The 24279-nt window shown below is 40.1% G+C and overlaps 1 protein-coding gene across 12 annotated transcripts in view; it reads right to left on the bottom strand.

Moving 5' to 3' along the window:
* RBMS1 (RNA binding motif single stranded interacting protein 1) overlaps positions 1 to 24279 on the bottom strand; it is a 212148-nt gene that overhangs the window by 122363 nt on the left and 65506 nt on the right. For 4 of the 12 annotated variants that reach the window (XM_081241874.1, XM_081241872.1, XM_081241880.1 and 1 more), the window contains exon 1: positions 8042 to 8467. The exons of 7 other annotated variants lie outside the window; for them this stretch is intronic. In XM_081241874.1, coding sequence (XP_081098000.1) covers positions 8042 to 8110 — 69 coding nt within the window. In that variant the 5' untranslated portion in view covers positions 8111 to 8467. Of the gene's footprint in view, positions 1 to 8041; positions 8468 to 9113; positions 9229 to 24279 lie in introns of those variants that run through there. One more of the 12 variants, XM_081241870.1, reaches the window with a different exon arrangement.

The following is a 24279-nucleotide window of genomic DNA, read 5'->3' as shown; positions in this document are numbered from 1 at the left end:
CTCTGTCCTCCAACCTCTACCCTGCAGTCCAGCTCACCTGAATTTCTCAGTCTTCCCCTAGAAAAGCCCATGTCTTCTATCTTCAAATCTTTGCTGTAATGTTCCTTCCACCTGAAATGTCACCTTCCATGATGCAACCTGCCTCCCGAGTTAGAAATCCTGGCACCATCTTTAGGTTGTCCTCCTCCATTTCCACATGCAGTCATAAATTCTTTTGGAGGGCACAAATCCCTTTGGCAAACTGATGAAAGTTACGAACATCTCCCCAGGAAACGGCGGATGTATGCCACATTTTACATACAATTTTAGGGGCTTTATGTCCTCCAATGTCTATAAAATTTGGTTGTTCCTCCTGTCCACAATGTAACTCCCTTCTTTTGGGTCCTCACCATCTCTCAGCTGTTTGAGGTGCTAGCTAAACTGGCTTCCCCCCACCCAGCCTCTCTCTTAACGAGCAACAGTGTACCTTCTGCGTGTCACCCGTTTACTTCCTCCAGAATGACATTCCCAACTTAACTTGTGCTACACACTAATTATTTGACTCAATGTTTCTGAGTCGCTGTTAAACGTTCAGTTAAACAAAAGAACATATCCACTCCCTTGGAGCTGACCTGTTGGCATCTGACTTATAAAACTGAGAATACAGACAGAGAAAGTGGAGACAACATTGTTTCTAGAATATCTGAATACATAGGGTTGGGTTGATCATAAATGGTCTTCCAAAAGGGTGATTTTTTTTTAGGCAGTTCCTGGAAGTGGAGAGACAGAGATCTTGTTTTAGAACAGAGCTGAAAGGAAATTCTAGATGATGGGAATACTATGCAGAAAAAAATAGGATCTAAGAATCTCAGATAATACAAAACAATGAGGCTACATATCGGCACCCAACCTACAGGGCATCAAAACAATGAAACAAACAGATTTTGTAAAGTGGCGCGTCAACTAATAAAGTAAGAAGCTAACAAAGCAATACTGCTTTCCTTCTCTCTCTATCTCTCCCTTAGACCCCCCCACCTCTTCCTTCCTCCCTTCAGTGCTCTCTCCTCCTTTCACTCTGAAGTCTTGTAGCCTCTACAGAGCACACCCAAAACTCCCTGATATACTGAAAATCCCCCCTAGGTTACACTGTAACAACAGCTTCTAAAGTGCAGACATGATCTGTACTGTGTGATTCTTACAGAAACTGTCCCATTATAAATTACAGCTGCCTGTAAGGAAGCCACGCCTCTCACCCCACTGCCCTTTCAAAAAGCTACAATGAAAAGGACATGTGTGATGAAGGCAGCTATGAGTATTCATAATAAAATAAATCCAAAGGATTATGACATGAGTGGTAGAACAGTCTTGGTTTTTCACGTTCAATACAGAAATTATATGAGGGGGAATTTGTCCACCAAACAGCTGTATTCAAATGCACCTGTAAGTCAAATGACAACAGAGAAAACAGCGGTAATTCTTCAATATTTAAAATAACTCCTTCCGTGAAAAATACTTTAGCATATGAAGTTCCATATATATAGCTACATTTCCTCCTTGCTGACTCATATAAGTTGGTGTCTTAAAAATGTTTTTTAAAAAGTACATAAGTCCTGTCGAGTATGTATAAAATGGGAAAATACTAAGTTCATAAATACAAAAACTATCTGTCAGAACTAGGTGATTTCCAAAAATGTGATACAGGAATTGGCAGTAAAAATAAAAACAGAAATTCATAAAGAATAGTAAAGGACTGTATCTCAAAGCTCAGGCACAGAAACAAGTAACACCTACATGCTATGCTGAAACTCTCAATGACATGAGAATTGGGTTTTCACTGCAATTTTTAAACATTAAAAATAACACAATTTTCTATATTCTTTTCACTTTATCTTTTTCTCGATAACCGAAGGGACTGTATGTTCAGGTGAGGAACAAGGGGGACTGAAAGGCCGAAAAATAAATGTAAACAGAATCATGAAAAATAAGTCATTCATGATTCCATCTACCAACAGAGGAAAACACTTGTTAATATTTTGGCATATTTCCTTCCAGTCTTTTTTTTTTAATGCATTTTTTGAGGCTCTATTGTATGCACAATTAACAAATGCAAATACAATTTTCCCCAGTTTACGTTACACTGCTTTGTAAGTCCATATGTTTAAATGAATAAAGTGGAGCCAAAATACATTTCTATTTATTAGAGCATTACTATGTTTAACACCAAGTTCTGTGTGGCTGCTGCCATTTAATGTGTTAAACAACAATAGCTACATTGATTCGTTATTTTAATACAGAATTTAGTTTGCTCCATTTAATTTTTTCACCTTGTCCTAATTTCAGGAAAAGCATATTACTTCCTTCCTCGTGGTATGTCTATCCTATTTTAAAATTTCCTACGCTTTTAGAATGTATTAAAGCAAAGCATTCTCTACAGATGCGAGTTTAAAAACAAACACCCACCAAACACCTACAGATGTCCAAGGAGGAAAACAATGTTTATTTTTCTGAGAAAGGCAAAGATGGCATCTTTGAAAACCAACAAGACAAAGGAAAGAATTCAGGAAATCATCACGCATATACTAACAATCAAATCCGTCCATTTTCGAGCAAATTAAAAGGTAGCATTTTTCATCAACAAGAGTGATTGATGCTCTTTTTTTCCTTCTCCAATCATATATTTGCATAAAATAAAGAACAGAGGGTTGAAAGCCTTTCTTTCCCCAAAGAGAAGGCAAACTCTGCTAACAAGAGCATAATACAGGAACAACTGTTCTGAAGTATGGTGGGATGCTCTTTTCTATTTCTTTTAGGATTTTTTTTTTTTTTGATGTGGTTGAGAGTCTCGTTTTCAAGCTCCAGATCCTTACGCTTTTGGAGGCTGCCCCCACTTTCTAAGCAAAGTCCATTCTTAGAGGCTGTGTCAAGGTCTCCCAGGATCACACAGAGCCTCCCAGGACCACCCGCTGTTGCTTGCTCTGTAGGGACATTAATAATAATAACACCTTAGAAGGATTAACAACAACAACCCTGTAGAGTGGGCATTATTATCTTTATTTAACAGAAAGTGAGGCTTTGGGAGGTTAAGTGAAAAAGCATGCAAGAGACAGAGCCAGAACTTAAGACGGGGTCTCTTCCAATCAGGCTGAGTGATGGTTAAAGAAGTTAAGGTGTGAAATCGGAGTTACCAGGGCTCAAGGAATATGCTAAGAGGCAAGATTTCTGGAGGAAAACATGGGAATCATATTGTTTATAATTACGATTTCTTTTATAACTCGTTTTAAAAAGTGAGTTGGGTTCCCCAGAGATAGGATTGCTGGATTTAGCAAATAAAAACACACAGTACCGCACAATAGTTGGGGCGTGCTTACACTACAATATTATTCATTGTTTATCTGAAATTCCAATTTAAGTTGGTGTCCCGTATGTTATCTGAGAACCCTAGAGCAAAGGCCTTTATGAAACAAACGAAAAACACTAATAAATTACAAAGCTACAATTCCCAAAGCTGAAATCTGGGATGCTGTGTGTGCCACATGTCTTTGGGAGGCCAAGTAAAGGGAAGTGTAGTGGGGCTACAGCTGTTCTTGACCGAGCTTCCTTCTCTTTTTTCTGGTAGCTGACAGAACCCTTGACTCCAGAGACCTGAGCTTTCACCAACTAGGCCATTTAAATTCACTGCCTCAAAATTCCTGACCTTTTCCTACTTTATACGGATGTTGTGAAGATTAAATGTAGCTGAGGTTGGGAAGGGATATCATATACATCTTTAAATATTTATTTATTGGCAGAGTGCTTTGGAAATATATTCTCAGAAACTTGGAAAGTCTGACTCCCCCCGTCCCCGCCCACCCCAAGAAAGGGCTCAGAAAGTATTACCAATATATGATGAGCCCAGCTGACAGCAGTCTCTAAAAGGAAGGAAAGAACAAAAATGAGAAACGTGTTCACAACCTGAAGCGAACTATGGAAAATGTAGTGAGATGCCAAAAGGGATGCCTAGCGGAAAAACTGGATGATCACTGACGGCGAATTCCGTACTTTTCAAATGGCCATGGTTACATATTTCAAACAGTTACCTTGAGGCACAAGCGCTACTGAATCACAAACACACTGAAATAGCCTAATACAAAAACAGGACAAGACCTTTTTATGTATACCACTTTAATTTTCTGCTAATTTCCCCTAAACCTCCAATTTCTGTGGCTTGAGTAGGTTTACCTTCTTTTAAAAAGACAACAAATTGGGACTGGCTCAGACAGTGTTCATTTAAACATTTCTCTGAACACTTTAATCTTCAAACTTTAACAAAACCCAATCTACTACACATAAATTGCTGTGAACAGAAACGGCTTGAAGAGGATTAATCAACAGCTTTGTATGTCATCCTCTAACAAGGCCAAACACTGAATCACTGTTGAATTCTTCACGTGCAGCTACACCCAGTTAATCTTCAAGAAAGCAGCAAACTATGTAAATCTATTTAAACTGGGGAGATAAGTACTCAACTCATCAAAAGTTTTAGCAACACTTAACAAGTACAGCTATTGGTTGGCAAGATCATTTGAAAAGAAAAGAAACACACACACACGAAAATTCTTATATGCACTCCCCTACCCCAAAGACCCCACTGCAAACCACTAGGCAAAAAAGTACTTGCTACACACCTCAATTTGTAAAAACCAAGTATATGACATCAGTGAATCAACTACTTCAAGAAAAGCAGTTCCGAAATGGAAGTAAGGAAACAGGAAGGGGAAAGTAGCTAATAAAAGAATTCAAAATAAAATGGAAATATTTATCTTCTCTAATTAAAGGAAAGCACTTTTTCTTTTGAGACATAGTAAAAATGTTTTCACAACTACAGAAGTCCTACTAAAGGGCTTTCATTTTGCTTGTGGCGGTGTTCTCATACAGACTGGATTTGCTTAACGAATATCCTGTATCTGAAAGTCACAGTCAACAATCATAGGCCATACACATTTCTCCACTGAGACTAGAACCAACAATCTTTGTCTAGATCTTGCCTCCTGGGTTATCACCCACTCAAAGCATCTTACTCTGACCTGAGCCGAGCAGAAGTATTTCTAACACGCTCATAGGCCTGTGATGCAGGAAAATCCTGTTTATCCTAAATGATGCTGGAGATCAGTGCTCCTTGACGTCCTCGATACACAACGTGGGGCAGGAGGGGAATGAGCACCACCCACCTCTGTTTAACTGAAACTGGCTGACTCCTATATTTGCAAAGTTTTAAGAAGAAATCGTACAATCGCTCTGTAAAGCAATCCTTTAACATCAATGCCGATCCCAAATATCACGAAGCCACCATCCATGTCATTCACAGCATCCTCCTTCACCTGCAACTCCCTCCTCACCACCCCCTCCCTGCACCTGTCCATGGCCCAGATAGGTGGGAGGAATCCCTAAACCAGACTTTTGAGACTAGAAGGGTGATGGGCAGTGATGCAGAGAAGCTCTGTATGAGTTTTCATTGAGATGTGCACATAATAAGCAGGCTGCTGTAGTGTGGTTGTCTTAAGAGCTTGACTGCCAAAGCCTGGCTCTGCACTTTGGGTCATACAGACTGAGCACGGTACTTAATCTATGCCTCAGTTTTCTTAACTGTAAAATGGAGATATTATCATTACCTAGCTCATAGGACTGTCAAGATGACTAAATGAGTTAACCCACCTATAGCACTGAGAACAGCAACCCACAGGCTATAAGATGCTCGATGATGGTTTGCCACTACTAATATATATGTGTAATACAAATGTGACTCCAGCTTATTTTTTTTCCAAAGGTGATTTTTAAGTATTCCTCACATTCAGTGTTTTCCTCGGGCAAACTATCTGAAATCAGCTCTAACAGCTGATCATATATTTCTAGATTAAAATCAAACTGCTTTATGCACCTAAAATGGACCTATTCTTTCATCAAAATGAACAAACTAACGTGAACTGAAAGGTGCAAGCTTAATGTCACAAAATCTTATAAAAAGCATTAATTAGACTTCCCATTTAGACTAAGCCAGGATGAGATCACAAAGTCACTCATGGTAACCAGGTCCCCTTGCTGGAAGTGTGCTTTCCCAGTGAATGGCTAAATACTAACAAAAGAAACCTTTGACTCAAATACCACTGGTACCCGGGGTCTTGTGTCTGTATAATGCCTACACATTCATTTCTTTCTTCGCCTATAGAAAAAAGAAAGTCTGTTTGTTTTTCTGATTCAGTCAGCCCTTTTAGTCTCTGAATCTAAGGAGAGCCTAGTGAAAAGAAGAGCATCTTATCAGCGTGCTCCAGACCAGCAGGCTGTCCCCCTCCACACACAAAACCTCCAGCCCCTCACAGCAAAAGGCCTCGCCCTCAGAGCCTTTTCCCCATTTCAGAGCTAACACCCCACCGGGTTCTGACAACAAATAAATGAATACACAAGGCCCTTACATAATTAGCCATCTTTTCAGGTAGAGGGAGGTGGGGGGGGGGGAGGAGGATTCAGGAGAACATTTATTGTAAATTGGCTTCATTTATGAAGTTGATGCAAGTGTACTGGATCTGAGGGCATTTATTTTAAATGAGGCCACATGAAGAGATTTTAGAGATGCCAGCTTCTGAATCTTGACAAATTTTAGTATATATTCAGCCAAGTCACAAATGCAGATTTTTTTTTTTTTTAATTAAAGGAAGGGGCTTTTCTTAAACCAGGTAAAAGTTCCATTGACTTGGAAAGCAAGGGCATACAGACCAGGTGTGTTTACTGTCTTTTTAAGGGAAAGCTAACAAGTGAAAGAACCAGACACCAGAAAACAATACTTTTTGACAGTCATTGTATCAGAAAATTAGCACCATTTTCAGATATACTTATAGTAAGAGTGCCCTCCCTACCCCACCCCCCAAAATGACTTTGAGAACAAAAAGGACTAAACATAATCAATAATCCTGTGAACGCCTTTAGGAAAGCCACCAGGCATCACTGTCATCTGTCATGATCTTAACAGAGCCATGGTCTGCATGGAAGGATACAGTTTGATTGAATCATTATTGGGATAATAACTTAATTGATTTGTCTCAGTGGCTAAGGATGTAGACAAGAGATCTATTATGGAAGAAAAATATCTGCAATCGTGTTTTTGTTTTCTCAACAAGCATCTTGCCACTGACCTCTAAATCAGTTTAACCTTTTCTAAACAGACCTGCACATTTTTTACATAATTTAAAGCTAGGTCTTGTTAATGCTGCTGCTGAAAGGCTCCGTGAGATTTACCACAACATGGCTTCAGTAACCTTCTTTTAAAAACAAAGATGAAAAACAAAACAAAAGGCCATGACTATAAGCTTCCAGCTCCACTCCTTTTCCCGGCAGGGGATTTTCATCTAACCACTCAAGTGCCTTTGGAGTTCAATCTGTTAAAAAATGTATGAAACGGTATTAAAATAGGAAAAGGCATGTGTATGACTCAGGCTTATCCAAGTATCTCTGCAACTAGGATGTCACAGGATTTCCCTGTGCTGCTGAAAACTGAAAACCTTGAGAAAGTGACAGTAGAAGTTCCTGTTTCTTTTTCTTTCTTTTCTTTTTTTTAATATATAAATGGGAGGGGGAGCGAGCGCGAACACACACACACACACACACACACACACACACACACACGTCTTCCGGGTTTCGTACGAATCGGGCAGGTTCTTTGAGGTTCCAAGTGAAGATTGTTGTATCCCAATCTTAAGACTTATTATCGTACTCTTGCACACACAAAGGTTTCCGGAAAAAAAAACCCAAACTTGTTGCAGAGCTGGGCGAAGCCCCCGGCGCGCTCCTGCTCTCGCCGCGCCGCCGCCCCTTCCCCTTCCTCCGCGTCCCGCCCGGCCCGGCCGGAGGGGGCGAGGGCATCTCCCCGGCTAAGGTCACCGGCCCGAGCCGTCCCCGCGGGCCGCCTCCTGCGAAACAAGGTCACCGCCCGGCCCGGTCCCTCCGAGGACGACTGCGGAGCCCGGCCGAGCGCTGCCACCCTTTGTAGAGCGGGGCGGCCGGCCTCCGCGCGGCATCCCCGCCGCCGCCTCACCTGCTTGCGATAGGGCGTCCTGCAGCTGCTGCTGCCCCCAGGGTTGCCGCTGCTGCTGGGGAAGATCATCGCGGCGGGCGCGGGCGGCGGGCGCGGGCGCGGGGCAGCCTCGCCGCGAGGGGGAGGGCGCAGGGAGGGGGCCGGCCGGGGCCGGGGCCGCGGCCGCTCTGGGAACTCCCTCTCGCCGCGCGGCGGCGGCCGGCGGGGGCTGCAGCTCCGGGCTGACTTCTCCTCCGCCCTCGACCTCCGGACTCGTCTAAAAGTGCGGCGCGGCGGCGGCGGGCAGGACTCGGGCAGCTCCGGCGGCCGCCGCCCTGCGTGCCATGGACGGGAGTTCGCGCGCGGAGCTGGCGGCGCCGCGGACTCTCCCGGCGGCAGCGGAGGAGCAGCGCCGCCGCGTCCCCACCTCCCGCGGCCTCAACCACCGCCCCGAGAGCGCGCCGGCCGGGGGCGGGGAGGCGGCCGCGCACCGCCTCGCGCCGCGCCCAGGCCCACCCGCGCCTCCCCGCCCTCCCGCCCAGCGCCGCGCCCGCCGCCCAGCCGGCCGGCCGGCCCCCGGGCGCTCCCTCCCGGGCTCGGGGCCGAAGCGGGGGCCGCGCGGCCCGGGGAGCCGCCGGCGCCCCCGCTCTGGTGCAATGGTTGGGTCTGGCTCCCCGCATGCCGCACATTCCTTGGAGTAGCCACCCCCCTCCTCTTTTCTTTTTTCCCCCTCGGCTCTTGGCTTCAGCACCCGCGGCAGCTTTGCACCCGGGCTCGAAGCCCCTTTTCAGGGCACCGCGCCGGGGATCACGCTAACACCTGGGTAGGAAGCCAACTGGTCCCAAGTCTTCTTTTTCTCTTTCACCCTTCCAAACTATCCCCCGACCGTCCACTCTCCCAGAAAAGGTGCGGGTAATCACTCCTATTTCAACGAACAAACCAGCCTTCCATCAAACCTCTCCAAATCCCCGTTCCCCCAATTCGCACGCTAAAATTTTAGCAGAGAAAATACGTCTCCACTCCCCACCCCCTAACCGCAAACACGCACGGTAAAGTTCGTACTTCATTCCTATGCCAGAGTTGGCAAGCTTACCTTCAAGATGCCAAAGTCAAATAGCGAAAATCATTTCAAGCCATCGGTTTAGTAAGCCTTCCCGAAAACTGGAAGTGTGTGATCCTTCTATATGTTAATTATGAGATGCGACACAAATGTGTTCTATTGAAGGGACACAGAAACTGCAAAACAGGGACAAAGTGAGGAGGTAGTTTCCTTTGTTTTTCAATTGAAATTAAGGCGATTCAAGATGCCCCCCCCCTTTTTTCTGGACCGCCTTTGCGTTCGTTAGTGTATCAAGCCTAGAACCTGTGCAAGGCAGACGGCCTCTACAGCAAGTCCCACCGGCAAGAGCCCCGCGGTCTGTGGATGGGCCACTGGGACAGCTGGCCTTGTTCAGCAGTGACTATTACAGGGTTATATTACCGCACTAAGCGGTCAATATTACAGCGTTCTTCCTTGGCCTCTGGCCTCTAACGCCTTCCTGGAAAGGGCCATCTGCCATGATAATGAAAAATCCTAACTCGGCTAAGAAGTGAAGGCTCTCAACTTCTGGCTGCCATAAGGAAAACAAAGTGTCCCCTATAGAAACCGAGTCTTCTAGCAAAGCTGTGACCATTCAAAGGTGTTTCCAGCAACAAGGAACTAAAAAATATCCATCCTAGATATCCTTCCTACTGCTGACCTAGGGAGCCACCTCCATATGATGAAGGGCTCCCAACATTCTCAGGCAAAAGTGATGAGAACAAGTCTCACCTGATTGAAAACAACTATATACACAAACTATATATATATATATATATGTATATATATATGTATATGTATATGTATATATATATATATAATTCTTAACTTTTCATTAAGAAAAAGCAGCAGCAAACTTACTCTAAGTGCAGTACTAGGTGCACAATGGGCAAGTAAGAACTTGCTAGATAACATTCACAGAAACGTATTTGCTCTTTAAAATGATTTAGTAGAAACAATACAACTAACATTCAGTTCTGTGTTAATATATATGCTATTTCGGGCTACTGCATGCATTTACAGTTGTTTGGGCTGCCCCTTTGCTGTCTCCTCTCACAGGGACCTTTTATCACAAGTTATCAACCACAGGTATAAAATATAAGGTTTTAAGTAGAACTGTTCAAGTCATAGATGCCTTTTCCTGCGAACTTAATGCCCAAGACCCCAGCAGTTCAAACCTGTCATCTATGGAAAAAATTCCATATACAACCTCACTTGTCATGACTGGTCTCTTAGGAAACCACAGTCTAAACCACAAAAGAACAGCATAGATTAATTTTTCTATGGCTCTTCTCTAAGGTCATGATACTTTGGATATTTTGCTATTCTAGAATGGGAAGACTTGATTTGATACCCTGAAATCGTTTTACAGGGATAAGACATGACTTTAAGTGATAAAAAAATTTAAATTGGAATACAAAAGCAATTCTAATACTAGATACTAAAATATACTAAATACTAAAAATATTAAAAGGACTATTTTGAAGAATAAAAAGGATATCTAAATAGCAACAAAACAAAGTGCTCTATATAGTGTATGACATAAAAGGAGATAACTCAAGGTGTATATTTTTAAAAACAATGTCTACAAGCCAGGGTTCAAAGTTCCAGAGTTAGGTAGGTACTACACACTTAACTACATTGCAAAGAAAGGAGAAGATAGATTTTCCACCCTCAAAGACTATAAAATATAAAATGTAACAAAGTCACTAAAGCCCAAATAATTCCAACCTAAGAGAAATAACAGAAACATGAAACCATATATGTATATATACTCAATTATAGATATTCACAAGTGCTTAGTTATAAATGATTATAGGAATAGATCCTAGTGAGATTCATCTGGGAAAGTTTATTGACCTTTGAAACAAATATGTTTTAAGACACAGTAAGGAAACATTCCAGAGAAACTGCAAGTTATCACGGTAGGAATTAGGGCTTTGGAATCTGCCCTGTAGATGCTCATCTTCCTGAAAGGGAAACTGAGACTGCTGCCTGGGCGGTCAGACAACATCCTCCTCCCGTAGCTCAGCTGGTGGGTAAAGTTGTGGGAATCTGACCCAGGGGCAGCCAATCCACAGATAGGCCAGTGACCTATGACATGGCTGGGACTGAAAAAATGAGCAGAGCCAATCAGATTCTCACCCTTGGGAATTTAATTCAGAAAACTCCAGTTAGGAAAGGGGCAGAAACTGCAAGAGTGCCAGGGGGTAGAGTTGAGGCCACAAAAAGCCAAAACCATATGCAAGCCAAGGTTATGAGGAAGCAGAAACTATGAGTAACAGGAAGCTGACTGGCAGCAAGCGGAGAGGCAAGCAGATGCCAGGAGCGGGTGAGCACTTGGCCGTGAGATGGAGTCCTTGAAGCTGCTTTGGCTCTTAAGACTGACAACAGCCCCTCCGTGTGTACACTTAACCAGCCCCACCCCTCTTTTTCAGAGAGCTTAAGTGAATCTGGACTTTGCAATCCAAGGAACAAAATTAAAACAGCCAAACAGATTTGGCTGCACATTTCAGCTTCCCACTTACTAGCCACATGGCTTTGGGCAAGTCAGTTAACCTGAGTCCCAGACTCCTCCCTGACTGTCTTAAGTGTATCTATGGTACTCCAACAAAAGTACCAAACTCAATAAATGGCAGCTGTTATTATTGTTTCTCCAGGTTTCAGAGTGGTGGTTTGTAGACTTAAGTGGGTATACTGTGTAAATAACTTATGTTAGTAAGGCTGGCTGACCATCCAAGAGGAGGAACAAGGGTGTAGTTGGAATTGACAAGTAAAAAAAAGAGCAAATTTAGGTAAGGAGAGGCTCCTTTTTCGAGAACTGTGTGTTGAATGGCTGAATGAAGATGCTTTCTAAGGCTTAACTCTAAGAGGTTTAAGAAAAAAAAAAAAGTCTGACAGAAGGTCTGTTTCAAGAGCTAGGTGAACTCAAGTTTCTCTCCCACATTTGTTTTTGTCCTGTTTCCTTTAAAGAGGTTGTGTGTTGGACCAGGGCCATTTCTGTATGAATGGGAAGACTGTGAGTGGTATCAGAGATCACACTGTGAGGCAGGAGGGGGCTATGAATGAGGATAATAAAGATGGAGCCATCAGTACATGCAGGAGCCTGCAGCCTTGTAGAGCAGGTGAGACTTGGCTACTCCCAAGTGTTTGTATAACTGCAATTTGAGCCTCTTGAATTGAGAAGATATTTGTCCCACAGAAACATTCTGAAAATGAGACTTTCATTTATAAATTTCACATTTCATTTCACTTTCACAGCAACGTTATGAGGTTGGGAGGGTTATTAGGCTTCATTTACAGACGAGAGGAAAACAGGTTAAGACTGACTGACTTAACCGTAGAGCAAGGAAGTAACAAGTAAATGTTTAACCCTAGGCTTAGCTAGGGTTAAAAAGACCCTGTCCTGTGCTCCTTCAACACTATAATGCTGTGGACTCAAAACAGCCTTCTAAATAATGCTACAATTCCCAGGTGAGTACTCGTAACTTCTACAGCACCGAGTTGCTGGACACGAAAAATGCAAGGCATTAAGTGATAAGTGCCAGCCAAGTGGTCTAGACAATCATGTGCTATGCCAGTCCACTGCAGGGAGAGATCAATACAGGATGTAACATGGGTGTGGGCAGCTCAGCTGTATAAATGTTTTGTTTGAGGGACATTCAGAAAGAAGCACTGAAGATGAGGAGAAAAACAAAAAGAGCAGGAGAGAGAGAGATGGATGGTATGACAGAGGATGTAGATTTGGGGTCACTGCTGCTGAAATCATCACTAAACAGTGAGCTCCTTGAAGGCAGCAGCAAAATCAAAAGGCTAGGAGAGCCCCCATTCCAACACATGCATTACTGAACCTCATATAAGAGAGGAGCCTTTGAGTAAAATTACTACAAAGAAAGTGTGGTGGGAAAGCTAAGCTTTGAAAGAAGGGAAAAAAATAGGGGAAGAGAAGATGTCCAATGAGATAAAAATAGAACACTTCTATCAACAAAAGAATAGACCTGTAGCAGGGTCTATCCCTCTATCACTGCTAAATAATTTCAAGCACCCATTTTTATTTGGATCACATTAAAAACGGAAAAGAATGAAGAGGAAGAGTTCATCCAACATTACTTCACATTACAATCTTTAAGGAATAAAATACAACCACATAGTATTGGTTAATGTAAACAGTTCACACTAAAAAAATTGTTTACATTTGAGAGTACCTACGTTTAAAAGCTCGCAAGCCTCTAGCTCCCAGCAAAACAGAAAAAGAAAAAAAAAATTATGATGTCAGCAGATTCTTTAAATTTCTGTTCTTTCCTGGTACAAAATAGAGTTGATAAAGTGTCTTATTTCTAAAGGAGCAGCAATATTTTCTATTATTTACTATTTTGCTTTTTTAAAATTCTATAATTCTTGTTCTAGACCTAAAGTCTCCGTAGACACATATAAAATCACATGTACATAAAAATGAAACCACTATAATAAAATAAAACTATAGCTCTATAGCTATAATCCTAGAAGGCATATAGAACAACATAAACAAAGCCAAATTCTGATGAGTCTTAACAAAAGCAACATTCTAATGATTCTTAAACCTATCCTGGTGAACAAAAGAGAAGAAACAGGCTTTGCCCTGCTGTTGCTTCTCTGAATGGACTAATAAATAACTGTCATTTATTGAGTAACTACTATATTGTAGGCACTTTCTCAGCAGGTTCCTCTCCCCCGCCCCCCATTCACTCACAACACACACACACGCAACATGAGAGAATGATTAGCCCATTTTACAGAAGAGAAGACTGAGGCTCAGAGGCTTAAGCAACCTTTCCAAGGCCACAGATCCAATACAGAATGGAGCTGAGGTTTGAACTTAGGTCTCTCTGACTCCAAGCCTCCAAGGTCCAATGACACTCGTGATCGTTATTATTACTATGATCTATGGTTCAAGTCCAAACCCCATAGGGAAAAACACAAGAGCTCAGTCCTGGGTGTGCATCTGAGCTTCAGTTACCATGTATATGACCTTGGGCAAGTCACTTTTAAAAAGATATGAAATTACATTGAATTTCCATTCAGTTGATTATGAAGGCAAAATTTCCGATAATAGAACATATAGTTAATAGTACAAATACATATTCTGGCCCAACCTAGCTCCTAAATCTCATTTAACTGATGGTTGCTAAAATATAACTCCTCTCTTACAACCACCAGTTTTATTTTCTGGGATAATTGGTGGGATGAAGTTGGGAGAGAAGCAGAAAAAACTATCTTCTAAAAGCTGGGATGGTGATTAGATGAAAGGTATTTCCAGAATCCTGAACTGACACTGAGAATATAATTTCACTCACAAAATAGTGGAAAACCCTATTAGAGATTAGCTTCATTATGGGATTCATACATGCTTATCGGACAACTAACGTCCTATTCATCATTTAGGATATTTCTCTCTGTGGCCAAACATCCTCTAAATTCCAAACAAATAATTTACACTCAAAAAATTTTGGATACCATCTATTCATAAATTAGTTACTGCCCTGTTCTTGCAAAACAGTTAATAAAATTCAAAGCTCACTCAAATTTCTGGCATAGTGATTCTCTGTAAGCTAAATTTCTTTTCCTATGTTTTTCTATAAAAATAAGTACTTGGGTCCTTATTCTTTCCAAAAACCAAAATCTTGGGGGTAGCTATATGAATTAAAAATTCAAGATTTTTGTTTTCATTTGGTTTACACTATATTGAATTTGTATCTGTAGATCAAATTCTATAACAAAATAAAGGAGAGTCAACTATCTGGGAAACCAGGAGAAAGAGAAGCTCCATTTTGCATTTATTGTGGATTACTGTTTTCCTAATTTACCTGGATGGATGCCTCAATCCTCTACATTCTTTGACTGTGGGAATCTAGTATTAGAGCTGTTATTCTCCATCCTTTAGCAAGCCTATAAGAAAATAAGTGCTTCTTTTCAAACTACTTTGAGATAATTCAATGAGTTTTCCATGAATTACAGTGAAATTACAAATTATGAAAGATATTAAGTGATTTTTGCAATTACAGCTTATCTAAAGACATGGAAGTAACATAATCATCTACTGTAGTGATCAAACTATGTATAAAGGATAAGAGCTGAGGTAAGGAAGGGCAGGGCTGATGTGCTGTGGAAACAGCTAATCACATCCACCTCTTGCTATATGACTTGGGAAGACACAGAAAGTACTTAGGAACTCAACAGAATTTTTGGAAAACTAGAGCCAAAAAAACCCCCACAAATCTCTAAATCATGAAAAACAAAATTCAAACCTGGAAAAACTGTCTCCTTTCCATGAATAAAAATCAACTGTTAGAAAATTTGGATAGTACAGACTGAACAACTAACTATACCTCCGACAAACAAAACCCTCGTATAAGCCAAGAATGACAAAAGGTATAAAACATTCTTAAATGTCTGGGAGACATAACTAATGTCTGTGCAAAACCTGGGATCCAGAGCACAAATTAGGATTTAAAGCATTCAAAATACAGAAAAAAAACCCCAATAAAACAGTTTCCTTTCTATTTAGTTGCTAAGATGACCATTACCTTAGTTTATTTCACCTGAAGAGGAGGATAACAGAATAATTAATAACATCCTTTAAGTAAATGAGGATGCTGAAAAGCTTTCTATTCTCCCCTGAATTACAAATGTGAAGGTTCACACAAGAAAATACAGAATTAGAAGTAAATTTCGATTCAGTTGGGGATACATGAAGGCAACATTTCCAGCAGTAGAATATTAAGTTAAGAGTACTGCCGTGGGCTACATAAGGAGCTTTTAAAAATTCTCCACCCGAAGTGTCCTTAAGAATGACTAGTTCTGGGTTATCTAATACACTTATCACATGGGACACCCTGATGACAGACCTGTGGCAAATTGATACTCCCTAAGAGAAGAGAAGGCAAATGAGGAAATTCTGATATTGTCATGACAATGTGACTGATCATGACATCAGCAATTCCTAATTCCAAAGTATGAAGAACACTCCCAGAATGCTGACAACACATTAAACAGATCCTCCCAGAACCACCCTTCCTTCACCTCCCAATCTAATATTTGATCTAGTGGCAGATGTGATGAAGTTTCAACTAAAGGATTATTAAATGTTAAAATCTATTAAATTCTTCTAAGTTGGAGGAAGCACTAGGAAGAAGCAACAGATAATAGCTGAAGACATTTTTCAGACCTATCATATTATATTATATCATAGCATGTTATAAAATGTTCCAATTTATAAAATGCTTTATTGTACATCTCATTAAAGTCTCATGGAAGGAGGCAGGGCAGGCATCCTCCACTTTTTTTAAACAGGAGAATGAGCCTCAGATAGGTTAAACGACTTGACCTGGGTCATGAAGCAGAACCTCAAGGTGGGAAAGAATTATTAAAAGCCAGTTCCTGTGCCTGGCATATAATAATCACTCAAGAAATAATACAATAATAGAATGAATGCTACTGTCTCTCCTTGGACACCACGACCGCTAATAAATTCAATCTATCCATATTTAGTCATTTCTATTAGAAGGTTCTTTGTTAAAACAGCCTCCAAATCTGAACCTACTCATTATATTCCTACCTCAGGACTAGAGTCTATGTCTTCTATAGATTGTATACAGCTTTCGTCTGTATTCTATACTGTCCAACCCATAAAAGTGAGGGTGGAGTCATCTTATTTTGAGCCTTAACAACCTTGTAAGAGTGCTTAAACAGTCTGTAAATCTCTAATGAGTTACTTAACCCACTGTCTTACGTGCAGTAAATTTTTTTGGAGGCATGAATGGATGAGGAATGGTAGCTTTCTTACACAGACACACACACACACACATACACACAAATGACAAAAATGATTTGCATCCTCTTTTCAAAGTGATGATTACTTGAAATTAGAAAGAGCTGAATGTAAGAAATGGGTGATCAAATCTTAAAGACTACATTTTACAGATTATATTAAACATGGTGAATTTGCATCCTAATCTTTAGATCACTTGGGATCCTAAGAGGTGTTGTAATGAATGTTGCACTTTGCATTTGTATGTTACTTATTAAGGAAATGGTATTCCACAATCAAATGGTTTCTCTCTCTTGACCTCAACTATTACTGTCAGAACAAATCTTCCTGCTTTACTTTCTGGGGAAAAGAGAAATGTCCTACAAATCTCTCTGAGATCAGTCTCCTATAAATATTTGGATATAAACTGTATGTCGTGCAATCTAAGATGCCACTGATTATAATATGCTTGACAATTACTGAGATGTTAACATTTGAAAAAATGGACAACAGTAATTATAGGACATCATAAATTAAAAGATGCATTCTGATTTCAGCAATGCTGAAATGTGAAAAAAGTGAATCTTGGCATCTGTGTAGTATGGCACACAGGTACATGAGCACAGTGCATACAAATGCACACACATGTTCTTTTTATTCATAGCCTAGGCTCCAGAAATATATTTTTCAAACACTCATTTTTAATCTTCTAAAGAACCCAGAGCTACTGAGTGATTACAAGTAAATGACACACACTCAGTTCTTCCAAGATCTGACTGTACCAGTGGGCAGTCTCCACAAGGCAGAATGAGAAACTCTACTGTAATCTCACAAAGGAGCAAACTGAGCTGTCAGCTTCCCTCCTCAGCTATTTCCTCACAGTCACCTCAAGTTACACCCGTGGTGTTTTAGATATACGGTGCATTTATATGATAAGAAAGGTTACAGGGAGAGGAGCCTAAATCTGTAGATATTTATCAGACCTCTCCACTCCACACTTCCTGTTATTAGTGCTTTAAAGTTGTCAGTTACGAACATAACTTGAGAACATTCATCCTGGACTGTTACTTCTTTATCAAGTTTAAGTCACACAAATGCATGCACACGGACACATGCACTCTCAAAAGATCACTCAGTGCTGTTCTGGCACACAACATCAATTCCAACCTATGAGTCTTACAGATTTCTACCTTTTTGCAGGGCCTGGAGTACCAGTTCTCAGTCTTCCTAGGACTTCCGATCGGAAAAGTAATTTTTATGTGAATCAGGTAAGTCAGATAAAAAGACATATATCTAAAATGGTTATCACAACCCTTAAAATTGATATGAAATGACAAAGTGAATCAAAAGCAATAACTTAGCAGGTGAGATGACCCAGTTACAGAAAAAGATGTAAATGGTTCACACTTAGAGTAATGACTATTAGTACTTGTAGGTATCTGAGGGTTCATATTTGTTCAGGAACTGACTGGTCCCTTTTCCTCCTCCTTCCTTATGCAGCTTTCCTTTTAGTCATTTCATTGCTGATGTGAAGATAAAACCGATAGGAAAAAGTGAAACAAACTGGTCAATTTATTAACTGACTCAAGGTTGGTCAAACTGAAGGTTGGAAATTATCTATGAATTTCATTTATCTGTAATGTTTCCCTTGTTATAAGAGAAAATTATAATTGATTTCACACTGAATATTATCTTATAGAAATTATTAACATGTCAAACCACCAATATATCTCAAGCCCCAACTTAGGGCGTGGCACACACTAGGCATTCAAATATTGGTTTAATGAATAAATAAACAATACCTTCCAAATGCATGCAAGTCCTACTGAAACAGATATTATGTCCTAAAAGTAAAACAAGCTTATTATTTTGATATGTTAATTCAATGACAAATTATAAATTCGAATTGACTAGCCAGACTTCTTCAGTATTAAAGAATATCCTTCCAGCTTCTGTAATTCATAATTTCTTGAGTGATTTGAAAATATATTCTATCTAGGGGCTCTTTTAAGAAGCTTTAGAATTCATTTAAGCTATTTACCATAGACATCATTTAGGTAAAGAAGGCTACAAAATATTGCAAATCATTGTAGAAACTTTTTCCCATCTCTATATCTGTCTCCTTTATTTAAAAAAAATCATAATTTAAGTTTTGATAATTACCATATTTTAAAAAACTAGATGTACAAACTCTTGTAACTGAAAATCATAGAGATTATTTCATTCTATCACATAACGCTTAAAAAAATTCTATCAGTACATAAGAATGGGCAAATTGTTCATAATTGTTGAAGCTACTTCTTTCTACTTTAGTGTATATATGAAAATTTTCATAATTAAAGAATTTTTAAATGATACAGTGGACTAAAAGCCTTGTGAGGTTGGTTTTCAGAGGATTCCAGAAACCAAGGCAAATTGATTCTTGGCGCTCCAACATCTAGAAAGTTTTCTTTTAAATAACTACTTTGTCCATTTTATTCTTTTCTTCTAAAAAAAGAAAAAGAAAAACATTTAAAAAGTTGAGATATGAGACTACAGTCTGAACAGTACAAGGGTGACAGCAAATCTGTTGGGAAATGCTATATAATTTCAAGTGATTAAACATAGGATTTAGCCAGTTTCTACAACCGACAGTGAAAATGCACTATTTCTAAATTAGCAGCACCTCTATGTTCCTTACTGACTCTTCTTTTTCCATATCTTTTATCCATTAGTTTCCTCAAACTAGAACTGCTGGAACCTCTTCTGTTTCTCCCTCTAACCAGTCCTTATTTATTCCAAATTGTTGTGTACATTTCTAAAATAATTTGTTATGACTTCTTTGGCCATATCACCGTGCTTCCTAAAACTCCCACATCAAGTGCAAATTTCTGAACATCACTTGTAAAGCACTCTTTCTAACGCCTTTCCCCCTTTACCTCTCTTCCGGCTACTACTTGTGTTTTGGCGACAGATGAACTCACTCTTTTCTGGCTCTGAGTTTTGCCAGGAAACAGCCTCTGTTTTTCCATCAGCCAAACCACATTCATCCCTCCCTCTGTTTACTCTGTTGAAATCACAGCTCATGGTCCACCCCCTCTGAGTTTTTCCTACTTTCATCTATTTTCCAAGACCTCTCGCTACATTTTCTAAGGACTGTATTAATGCCTAAATTAGGTCAACGTAATGTCTTTACATTGTAAACTCCTCTACTGATGAAACCATGGCCAAGATCTACCATGTACTCTCCACTATTTACTACATCGAAAGGCATCCTGTAAGAGTTCAGCAAGACCTTATTGGCCTGGCTTCACCATAAATCAGTTGTTCTCAGTCTCTTTTCCAGTCCAGCATACCTGAGGAATACTATATATTCCCATCAGTCGTTGCGGCTTACTTCTACACGATTCCAGGTCAGAAATGAGGAGGACACACACTCCCATCCTTATCTGAAAAACTCTGTTATAAAGAATGAACCAGAGAGTAGTTACAGGAACCCAGAAAAAATACACATTTAACTTCAGCTCTATTTATATAGATATAAGAGATATGTCTATATAACATATATTATAGAATATAATGCTTCGCTATTAAAAAAGGGTTTACTATAAGATACATAGAAATTACAGCCGCTTGATCTAAGAGGGCTTGGGACTGATGAAATGTCTTCTCAGGAAAGGATGTATTTTATTAAAACCCAAGATGGTACCAAAATGTATTTTAGAATGACTAACACAGCTGAAAATTACTTTCTCCTCATGACGCGACTTCCCTTGAAACTCCAATGGTTAATTCTTCTGTCTTCCCCACACCAAGAGGCATCTGCCTCTTCCTTGTTCCTCTTCAATGCTAAACAGTACAGCCCTAGAAATGCTCTCTATCTCGTTATACCACCTACAGATTGCCATTGCCGTCTGTAGTATGGAGTAGAGGACGAGGCAGGGGCTTTCAGTAAAAACTTCCGGGTTTGAAAGACAATTCTACCACCTGATAACTTGGCAATCTTCAGCTAAATCTGTTTAACTGTAAAAAGGGAAAAGGTAACAATACCTCCATTCTGGAGTTTGGGGAAGAAGAAAATAAGACAGTTCAGTTTGTTCAATTACAAAGATCAGTTATTATCATTTATTTACCTTCAACATAAAGATAATTTTGCACATAGCTAAGAGCTTTCCCTAGGTGATATCATGTCACCTAAAACCCCAACCTTAGAGGTAGGTCCTTGAACTCCACTTCAAGAGAACTTGCATGTTTCCTTGACTTCAGTGACTAACACCATTACATGCCATCAAGTCCTGAAATGCCCATTCTTCCATCACTTCTGCACTCATTAATAAAGATAACAGTATTAGCATTTTTGAGTGCATAATATATGCCAGACATTGTTATAAGTACTTTATAGGCATTGTTTCATTAGTCCCCACACCGCCATTATTCTTCCCATTCCAGATGTGAAAATGTAAGCTTCCCCTTCATTCTCTTTATCCTTCCATTCCTCGGTTCCATCAGGCCACACCATCACCACCATTACCAACAGCACCTCCTCCCCACAGTTCGCTTCCTAACTAATCTAGAGCCCCGAATCAGGGACACCAAGTTTGTTCTTTCCACTATCCAGTATCCACAGCCTTTCGTCCTGTCTTACAGACAAGCACCTTCCACCATCAGACTTTTCTGTTCCTCCTCTTGCATTGCTAATGACCGCAAATCATAACCATGCTCATTGGCTTCACCAAAAAATCACTTAAGCTTAATGTTCACTTTACTCATTTCCAGGTGGCTTCCTACCCCATCCTCCTCAGAATTAATTCCAAACCTTTAATTTTTTTTTCCTGAAACTCTAAATCTCACTCTTCACTGCTAAATGATAACATAGAGATCATCTGACATTATTTATATGAACTTTCCTCAGTTCTTTCTCATATATATATATATATATATATTTCTTCTTGGCATTCTTCTTTCTTTCTCCAGGGATCCAGACCCATAGTCCAAACTGCCTCGAGCCTCTGCTTCCCTGCTCAGCATTCGCTGTGCTCACTTTCCCTCTCTCCCTCTCTCCCCCCCACCTCTCTCTCGTTACCACTAAAATCTATATGCTCCCTACTATGGCCACTTGTAGTGTACTTTGGTTATAGCCATCTGTGCATTTCACTGGAATGTGTACGCTTGTTAAAAGCTAGGGGTCTAGCTCAATGCCTTGCACACAGTTGCAACTCTACAAACAAAGGTTATTTTAAACTTATTGGCACAGGAGTCCAAGAAAAAAATACCATTTTCATAAAATTAAAGAGAAAATTTTCCCTATACTCATGTAGCACTTTCATTATCTATTTTGTTTTTGTTTTCACACAGAAAGTCCTCAGAATCTGAAAAGCACTTATTCTCTAATGAGGGAAAATACTCTCAAATGTGTTTGGGAATGCTGATCATTTCCAAAGTGCAGGAGGAATGAAAGCCCCATTAACTGGCAACTTTGGATAGTCAATGCTCTAACAGGGAAAGCTGAGCAACTGAATCTTTTTCTTTTTTTAAAAATTTATTTTATTGAATCTTAAGCTGCTCTTCAGGTTCTTCTTCAACCCAGTTGTTAGAGGAAAACTTTTAAATGAAAAACATAATTACCCATTTGGGTCTAATTATGCCTACCATCTACTCATATACTATTATACAAATGGCAGAATCTAGGAAAGATTTTATAAAATAAACTTCAGAACCTCAATTTCATATTAAAAAAAAAAAAAAAGCAAGCAATGGAGTAAAGAATTGAGAACTCTGTCTTGGTGTTTATTTTTTTACCCTGAGCAACCAAAAGCTAAAAGATGAGCAGCTACTGGAAGGTAGAGGACTTAAAAAACAAGCATAAAAGGGGACGGTTGCCTTGAGAAAATCAGGAATTGATCATCTCTTCACAGACAAATAATAAAGATTCAGATCTGAAGGCCAAAAGAAGCCTTCAGACCTACATTAGAGACCTTAATCTTGGTTCCTGGGTGGAATATGGTCAAGAAAATGAGTGCTTCATTTCCTGACGTCTGAAGTTAAATTATCTCCATTCCTGATAGTACCTATAGCTGCTTGAATGCGCAGCATGAAGTGGGAGATTTTTAAAGGTACTTCTTTCTTTTAACGGGATAGTCTATACTCTCAAGTTTAAACACATTCACTTCTTCAGTGCCTGCATAAACAAATAATTTCTTACTACTACTCCAGTGAATTCTTTTTAACCCAAAGAGAGATGATCAGGTCTCTAAAAATTCTCAAAATAACTTCTCTTCCACCTGCCTTTTAGTTATTTTCTATCTTATTAGTTCCTTAAAAAGTTGATTAAAAGAGAAGATGATGGTAATTCCCTAACAACAGGCCTCATCTATTCATTCAACCAATACTTACAGAGAGCCTACTATAGTCAAACAGTCAGGTACTGTGCACAGACAGGGAGGCCATGAGGCAAGCTGAGGGGCCATGACTAAGCTGAAGTTGGGAAGACGCAGAAACAATGAGACAGAGGAATCATCACTTGTAATAGTGACTCACAGGGCAAGGATCTTCTACACTGAGAATCACAGGAGTGGAGGAATGAGCTGCCAGTAGATAGCAAGAAGCAAAGGAGCTGGACTCAGCAGCTAAACAAAGAGCAACTGGGAGGCAGAAATGATGGAAGCTCAAGAGGGAAAATTCAAAACTCCTGCTGTTTAATTTGTGCCTGGAACTGAGAACAGTCATCCAGTTGGCCTCCACAAGGCCCATGGCCACTATGGTCCTGCCAATCCCGAGGCCTGGTAAGGCAGCTTTCCTGGGTTCCCTTGAGGTCTGGTCTCATAACAGAGATTCTGATTCCCCTATATATTCTCAGAACCATCCCACCCCCATTAATTAACACAAACAGTAGTGGGTCTCTATTACGTGCAATCAAAAGCATCTTGCTAAACAAATGCTAACAGTTGTATAAGAAACTCTTCTTGAAAGTTAGCACTTAGCAACAGCAAGTCATTTCAAGAGGGAAATAATTTGATGTCAGGCAGTACCAGCTGCTTATTTAAGTTACTAAGTTATTTCCATTTCTTTCAAATCATTTAGTATTAACAAAATTGCCTACGTGATCAGCTGGTACTATATTCTTCTTTCTTACCATCCCAATTAAAGTGTTGCCACTTCCTGCATATGAGAAAACCAAGCTTCTCATATACAATCTGAGCTGTCTCAAATTCTTTCAAAGGAATGACAAGATATAGGCTCCTCTCCCCACCCACACACACACACACAAAACCCACATACAAATTAGACTATTCTCCATCAAACTCAACATATGTTTTTAATGTTTATCTATTTCAATGTCTCTAAACTAAACTGTCATCTAATATATAAGAGATAATGTTATTTTTTGCAAATTCTTCTAAAAACTGTATATACGGT

The sequence above is a fragment of the Mesoplodon bidens genome (assembly GCF_964165515.1).
Source record: "Mesoplodon bidens genome assembly, chromosome: 8".
In the NCBI taxonomy this organism is placed as follows: Eukaryota; Metazoa; Chordata; class Mammalia; order Artiodactyla; family Ziphiidae; genus Mesoplodon; species Mesoplodon bidens.
This window is presented reverse-complemented; position numbering and strand designations above follow the sequence as displayed.